This window comes from Eurypyga helias, unplaced genomic scaffold, assembly GCF_000690775.1.
Source record: "Eurypyga helias isolate BGI_N326 unplaced genomic scaffold, ASM69077v1 scaffold18000, whole genome shotgun sequence".
Lineage (NCBI taxonomy): Eukaryota > Metazoa > Chordata > Aves > Eurypygiformes > Eurypygidae > Eurypyga > Eurypyga helias.
This window is the reverse complement of record NW_010226450.1, coordinates 82,487-90,693: the sequence shown is the minus strand read 5'-3', so window position 1 is coordinate 90,693 and position 8,207 is coordinate 82,487. Positions and strand designations below refer to the sequence as shown.

At 51.0% G+C, this 8,207-nt stretch overlaps 1 protein-coding gene across 1 annotated transcript in view; it reads right to left on the bottom strand.

Moving 5' to 3' along the window:
• Positions 1–469: 469 nt before the first annotated feature.
• The window catches only part of LOC104510843 (pappalysin-2-like), a gene marked incomplete at its 5' end in the record, with an annotated part of 89,605 nt that continues 81,867 nt past the window's right edge, over positions 470–8,207 (bottom strand). Inside the window, 2 exon segments of the mRNA XM_010153221.1 lie at positions 470–544; positions 2,542–2,640. Coding sequence (XP_010151523.1) covers positions 470–544; positions 2,542–2,640 — 174 coding nt within the window.

Sequence of the window (8,207 nt, the reverse complement as noted above, 5' to 3'; positions counted from 1 at the left end):
TATATAATTAAGTTTAAATATTTGCAGAGAGATCGTAACTACCTCGACCTTGCTAAAAGAAGCCTGTACAGCAGAGGGGGCTGAATAGTGACAAAATACAGAGCAAAGACAGACACCCAGACACCAGACCAGGACAGACAACCGTGGCAGTGCCTGGGCTCTCAGTGTGGATCCCAGCCCAGCGCGTGGCCAAGGTGGTGACAGAGCCTTGGCCGAGCTCCTCGAGCATGCACGAGGCCCCATCTCCTGGCTGGGTTTGGGAGGGAACAGCGATGGGGAGTGGACCTCCTGTGCTGCAGCTTGGTGGCTGCTTGGGTGGCCTTGACCTGTCCCCTCCATGCACGGTCTCCATCCCCCTGCCTGATTCTTTCTCCCGCCTCCTGCCCCCTCGCACCCCGCCGTTCCCTGGCATCCCCCGCTGCTGCTTCTCCAGCGCTCGTCTGAGTGAGAGAGGTCCTCTGCAGTGTGGCTACTGGTTCTCTTCAGCTGCTGGGTCACGGCACGTGCATTCATCCTGGTCGCAGTCAGCAGCAAAGGGGATCACCTTGGGGGGACCAAAGGGAGATGTAAGCTTCTGCTTTGAGATCCCCAGCTCCTGGCACCCCTGTGCACCTGCAAGCCCTCTCTGCCCCAGTGCAGACAGACAGACACTTTAGACTGCACTCTGATGTTGTTGGCATTGTGGAGACTGCCAGAAATGGGCTCTGCTACAAGCTGTCCCCAGCTAAGTTCTATTCTTAGTGTTTTCCTTTTTGTTAACTTGTGTTTCAAATTTTGGAACCACGGATCAGCTTGAGTCTTGTGCCCCAAATGCCAAACCCTGCAGACAAGTCTCCCCTGCTGGGTGTAAGACATTCAGATAAGGGCTGGAAGTGGTGAGGCACCTCTAGATTGCAGTTTTGCTTTGGCCCCTGTTAGAAAGCCTCGCTTGTCCATGTCTGAGCCCACGGACCTGCCCTTCAAGCTACCTCTGGCTCTTTCAGCCTCAGCAAAGCATGAAGGTAGTATAGCCTCATCTTCTGCACCTCTTGGAGGAACTCAACCAAGCTCCTGGCTGCAAAGGCTGGCCTCCACACTACCCAACACAGGAGCCAGGGTAGATGCATACAGTTCTTGAGCATTATGGGTTAATAAAACCCAAGCGGACTGGCAGCTGTGTGAGCAGGAACGGCCTTCACTGGGGCAGGCAGCAGGTCTGTCTAGGGACACCCACAAGCTAGCTGTGCTGCTTTGAGCCATCACATGCAGATACAGGCTCGCTGCACATTGCTTTCTCTACAACAACGCTATGTGGCCGAGCAAGCTTATGTCACCTTCAGCTGGTGGCAGCAGAGCAGGGTGGGAGGGCACCAGCAGAGCATCTGGCTCCTGGTTGACAGTTGCCCAGTCATGGGCCATGGGACCTGAGAAAACAGTTTCCCCCAGGGGTTTTGTACACATCAGGCTGAGAGCCAGAAGTTCTTCTTACTGTGGAAGCACATTTGATTTTTACAGCCTGGGTCAGCAAGAGGCTAGAGTGGGGGTTTTGGCGTTTAAACCCCATATTCCTGCATCTACTTTAATAGAGATGCACTGGAGGCTTATGCCATGGGGGCATCTGGGACCTGTGGGGTATGAGAGCTGGTGCTGGGCCGCCTGAGAGCCATGGGTCTCTGAGAGCCATCCCCCCACCTTCCACTTCAAATGCTTCCTTTATTTTGGCCAGAGACCCAGATGTCTCAGACCTCCTGAGAGCCGTGCTTTGCTCTGAGATGCCATGATACCGCTGTGGAGGTTTCACTCATCACTTGGGTGTAAAGCCTTTTCTCTCCTATCTCAACTGGATCTTCCCAGGATTTTATTTTTCCTTTTCTCTCTGTGTATATGCGTGATTAAAGGAAAAATTATTCAAGCTCCACAACAAAGATGAGAAGATCCAAATTCACATATTTTTGCAGTGAGAAATTATCTCATGCCCTATGATTTGTTTTGCTGTTGGATATGCTTAGGAAGGATGGGCTGTGAGTGCTGGATAGCAAGTTAGGTGGGAGGGGAGGTTGTGGTGGGAGACAAAGAAGGGTCTGTGCAAGACCAACGCCAAGTTGCTCCCTCTGTGCTATTCCTCCCTCCTTCCCACCCCAGAAGAATTGGGAGGGAAAGACAGGCCATAGCAGATGCCAATGGACCATACCAAAAATCCCCTGAGATTGCTCAATTTTATAACAAGGTGACTTCTGACTCACCCTGCCTAGCACTACATCCTATGGAAGACATTTCTTTGGGACTCATTTCCCACAATGAGAGGGAATCCCGTGAACTCAGTGGGAGCTGGGCTGAGCTCTCAGTCCCACTGGCCCAAGTCCAAACTCCGCTGTTAATCAGTGGGATGTTGTCTATCAGCTTCAGCTGGCTTTGGTTTAAAATCATGGATTTGTTCTCCATTCGTGGGAGAATCACATTGCAGGCTTGGTTCCATGCATGGCCAGCAAAGCCAAAGAGCATGACTAGCGGTCACCAATTAATCCTAAATCCTGTCCAGCACCACAGAAAATGCTCACTTACCTTCTTGGAGGACAGTGTGGAGGAGCAGCAGTCACCCCCGTCATACTGGCAGTATGCCCGGTTGTTGATGGTGTCACACCAGCCGTCTGCTTGAAAGGGCTAGGCAGAGAAATGAGTCTTTGATGAAAGGCTTATTCAAAAGCATAAGGTTACCCCCAAAACCAGATATCCCAGGTTCTCAGCAAGGCCCCTGTGAACCTCTGATAAGGGCCAAGGCCCAGTTCCACTACACACCACCCCCTCTTCAAGGCCAAATGGCAATAGAAGATTGGTCTTCTGGCTGGTGTGTATGGAGTAATGGGTGCTTGGGGGGCAGCAGCTGTAGCTCAAAGATGAGGGAATTGTCTCAGGAAATGAGAAAGCAAATCCACATTGCTAGAGAGGGCCCCAACCTGAATGACACAAGTCCCAGTTCCCATCTCACTCAGTGCTTCTCCACGGAGTCCATTGCCACCTGACTAGGAGTCAGTTCACCACCTCATGTGCTTGTCCACACCTTCTCACACCACTCCCATGTGTCTCCACTGTAGTCCCGCTCTCTGCATGTTCACAGCTGGGGCATGGTTCTGTAAGAAACTGACCCAACCCTTCTCCCCAACACCTCTCCTCCCAAAGAGCTTGGCTCTGAAGTTGAGCTTCGTGACCTGGTACATAGAGGCTGTTACAAGCGAGGATCGACAGAACATCCTGCTAGAGGAGCAACCTCAGGAAGGCAGGTGGTTGATCTCCCCTGCTCTATGGTGAAGGTTCAGCAAGGTCAGGAGTCTCCCAGAAGTACCTGCACTCAAGCCAAGGCAAGCATTGACAAGAGCTGGTTGCAAGGACTATGCCTTTTCCAGAGCGCTCTTGCTCTGACCCCAAAGAACATGTACCCAAATTTCTCTAGACTCTGCGCTGGAGGCTCTATCCCTGCCCACAGCACATGGGTCCACTAAACCTTGCCAGGTTGGAATGTAAGGCTACTTATCTGGTGGCCAGCTATGACAAACAGAAAGAATCCTCATTAAGCACTAGCTCCCTGCAGGAAAAATTCAACTCTGGATTGAGCAGAGAGGGCCCCCGCCTACTGATAACCAGAAATATTGGCAATGTGGCCACCTTTCAACTTCATTTGGCCATCTTCCTTCCTTTTCTTCATTTTGTCCCACATTCACCCTCTGTAAGGAAATCACACGGTTGAGCAGTAGGGGATTTTGCATTGCCAAAATAATGGTGGCTCCTCCTTGAGTGGCACAGCCCAGTGCCCTTTGCTGCCCTCCTGTGAGCCACTGTCGGGTCTGCCTGGACAGCTGGGGATTTGCAGAGCCTGACTTGCCTTGGTGCAGCTCAAATAAATGCTCCATCACTAAGAAGCCTTCTGTACTTTCAGCTTTAACATGGAAAACGAAAGCAATTGCAGCAGAATAGCTTTCTCTCCAGAAATGTTAAATGGCACAAGCAGCCATTCAGAAATCCATTTATTGTTGTTTAGTTACATGAGTCATCTGATCAGGGAAGAGAAACAAGCAACTGGGGCTGAGAAGCAGCCAGGTAGGGCTGAGAATCAATGCTGTGTGACTGGTGCAACCAAACAACGTGCATGTGAAGCACTTGCCATGAACCATCAGGAACGATCTGCAGCCGAGGTTTATTTATCACAGATGCACATCAGCACTGCCAAGCAACAACCGAATGTGCTAACAGAATGGAGAGGCCATTCATTAACCGGGTGATTGGTAATGAAATGTTTCTCCCGCTCCAGGCTCTGTGATGGTAGCTACTGGCCCAGAAACCATGGCTCAACCTCCAGGACGACTGCTATCATCAGAAAGGGCTCTTCATGGAAAGAAGGCCACCTCTTTGCTCATGGAAGCAGCCAACCTCTTTTACTGGATCTGGTGGCCCCAAATGGCCACCGGGCTTCAGAAAACACCTGGACCCAGCCTTTGATGGATACTCCCCTAGCACCCCTAAACTGAATGACAGCCAGTTGAAAAATGTCACCGTACCGTGATAACCCTGCATCCACTGTGCCAAAGCCAACATGCAGGACTGGTGATAATGCCAATAATTCACACAAAACAGCCACGCCAAACCAGGGAACTTATCTGGCTTTTCATCCTTGTGACTCACAAGGAACAGAAATGGGCTCAATGCAGGCTAATGTAGGTTTAGGAATTAGCAGCAGGGATCATGGCAACCCACTGAGTCTGACTGTGCTATCAGCACCACAGCCCCCAAGGCCAAATGCAGGCAGCCAGAGAGAGATTGCATTTACCTGGAAGATCTCACAAGAGAATAAGAAAGATCATACCTACCTACAGCTAGGAAATCAAGGCACAGCCGGATTAGGTAGCTCCCTCAAAAGCAAGAAGGGATTTTTCTCCCATCGTTGCTGTTGCAAGCCATGTCTAGAGGAAACCAGGGTGCAATTTCACCAAGGCAACAGGGTTAACGTTCCTATTCTACTGAAAAGCATCAGTGACTCTTAAATGATGGTGATCAAAGAAGGTCTCTGAGACACGAAGCTGCTTTGAGCACTGGGAGGGCCAGGGCAGGGATGCTGGGGCCAGCTGGTACAGGGATACAGGCAGGGGACCAGCCAGGGCAGCTGGCAGAGAAGAGCTCTTCTGGGTGTGATTTACTTTTGCAGCCTTCCACACGGTGGAGTTTTTCCTTGAGCTTTGCTCCATATGTCATGACTCACTGGCAAAACAACACCCGCTGCTTCAGTAGTTTCCATACAATTATGGGGAGGTTTGCCCATCCCGGCTGCACAGGTCTGAAATGATTTCCAGATCTTGCGTGCAAGGTGGGGGGATGACAGAGGCAGGGACAGGACAGGGAAGGAGAGGCTCTCAGTTTCTCTCTGCACCTATTAGGGCTAATTTCCTCCTCCTTTCAACCCACTGGAGCCCATACCCCACCCTAAACAAATACAGGCTCCTATGGCAACACTTGTTGGGGAAACTTAACAACTCATACTCCAAATTACATTGGAAAAACATATGAGAGGAAAATAAAAAATGACTAATTGGACTTGAGGCTCAAGACAGCCAGGCACAGCATTCGGGGACTGCTGTCCCTGCTGCTCGCCCAGTGCCTGGAGAACACGGTGACTTGTCAAGAATCTCCAGCTGGTTTCATCTTGGCAAGCAGAAAGAGCAAAGTGAGGGCACAGGCGCCCTCGCACTTGCATCAGTCTCATTTTGGTCTTGCAAGAGTCATGGCAAGGGAGGACAGGGGCAATACGATGTACTTACAGCAGGCGATGTGAGAGGAAAACCCATACAGACGCTGTTCAGCCTGTGCTTGAGCCATGCGGTTCTACAAAAAGCAATGCCAGAGGTGGGAGAAGGCAGGTTCGCTCACATCAGTGGCTCACAGAAACACCCAACGATGTTTTAAGAAGCAGACAGGTTAAGAAAAACCCACCAATGCCCAATCGTGCCATGCAAAGGCAATGGACATGATCCAGGAAAACGGACAGTTGGGTTTCAGTCACTGGAATGTACATCCCTCCAGCATGAGTTGGGGGGGAAAGGCTGGTTGAAACGACTTGTATAAACTGGGAAAAAATGAACAAGGTAATTGCTGCAGCTGCTCCATGCCACGTTAAGTGATAGGGAGCTTCTCGGCCAGGCGGTGTGCCACTGAGGCAGCCAGAGAACCGGGCTGTGTCAGCAAATCTCCCCACTCACGCCATCCATCTTCCTTGTTTGTTCAGACAGCAGCTTCAGCAGGGCATGTGTTATCATGTGGAGGTGCAGCATCTGGCACCACTGGGCCCAAGCCCTGTGCTACTGGCATAAAAATAGTAACCATGAATCAAGTGCTTGGCAATTTAAATAGGCTAAAAAACCCACACTCTCTCAAAGCCATAGGCATGAATGAAAAGAGAAAAAAATAAAGGAAAACAAAAAAGAGGGAAAAATATTGCAGGCAAAGGAGAGATGTGAGAAAGGATGGTTTGGATCCGACCACATCCTGGGTAGGAGCATCTCAGAGGGCTTCACAGTGCTGTTTTTCTCGAGGCTGCTGGGACATGCCATGAAGGGAGCAGCGTCTGTGCACAGTGTTTTCCCACTATCCCTGCAGAGACCCTGGGGCTGAGCTCCCCTTCCCTGGGACTGGCATCCTGTGTGGCAGGTTGCCCGCAGTGCCATCAGGAAGGTGGGCAGGGTCCAGATGCTTTTCTTCAAATCCGTCTTATATGTAGGTTGATGCACTGTGAACGAGCATGAAAGGGTGCTACAGAGCAAAGGAAGGATGGAGCACGAAGAGTATATCACAGATGCCATTGATATCATACACATTCTGGTGCTTGATGACCATTATTTCCCAGGAATGCATGTTTTACTCTTATTGAGCAGTCCTGAAGGCACAATACCTTGCTTTTAGCAATGACCCTTTTCCAGATGCTTCAGAGGAAGGTGGGAATAAAAAGAAAAAACTAATTCAGCATGTGCCTGGCCAGCTGCATAACCGAAGAGCTGAAAGACTCTCCTGTGCTGCCACTAGGATGGAAAGTGCTCGAGATTTCAATTTGCCCGTAGCTAGAGAAAGCCCAGATCTCAGTTTCAGGGGATCAAGTCCAGCCTTAATAAGCAAAAAGCTTTTGCCCAGCCTTCAGGAGACTGTGCACGTCCTGGGCTTTGAGATTGTATTGATCCTATCCAAGCAGAGCGCGTAGTTTTCTTTCATTCTGCTTCTGAGCACAGATTTTGCTGTCCTTGTAGCCTTCCCTTTGGGCACTGATACTTTGGGCATCGACCTTGGACCCTTCGCATGGTGAGATGACCATGTGCGGTCCTGCAGCTGAGGAGATGCAGGTGTCTTCGTCCTTCTCAACTGTAGTGTTCAAAGCAGCTGCAGAGGAAGAGGGGAACCATCCTTTTGGCAGGGGAGACAGGCAGGGACCAGCCCTGGAAAAGCTGCCATGCTGTCAGACCCACCGCTGGTACATCAGCTTCACCACTGCTGCTCTTGTGATGAAGGAGTCATTAACGATGGAAAGATCAGTTGGAGGAGAGAGGAGGGAGATGGCGAAGCAGGAAAGACAGGACCAGGGCCAGATGATAAATCTCTGCCAGGGAAATGCCCCATCCACTGTGCACATGGTCTCCTTGCAAGGTCTTCGAGAGCAAACCCCCAAAAGGCACCAGCGTGAGCTCAGCACCGGAAGAGAGGAAGCGGTCACCAGTTCCGGGTTCTCACCTAGTACAGCTGGAAACCCCTGCCCACTTGACAGCAGAGGGTTGTCAGCCCAAACCAGGGCTTACAGAGTCAGAGAACTTGCACCTTGAGCTGCCCCAGGGCTGAAGGTCTCTGCAGCTTCAGGGCTCTAAGACGTGCATCCCTGTTGAAAGCTGCTGCTTGTGGCAGGGGTGAGGAAGCAGGGGTGTGTGGGGAACAGAAAGCATAAAGGGGATGCAGCAGCCCTTGGCCAGGGATAGACAGAGGGCAGCTTCTCCCTCCTGGATGCCTTTCCTTCCTTCCCACCTCAGCCACTAGCCAAGATGTTTCAGAAAGCTCTGGGAGGTCTCTGGGAGGAATTGAAGAGTACCCAAAGCCTTGTTAAAAGTCTGGTTCACTTAAAGCCACTATGCATCCACCACCCCAGCCGTAGGTCCCTGGCAATTCCCTCTTCCATCCCTGTCCGAATCCCACCAACATTGCTCCACAAC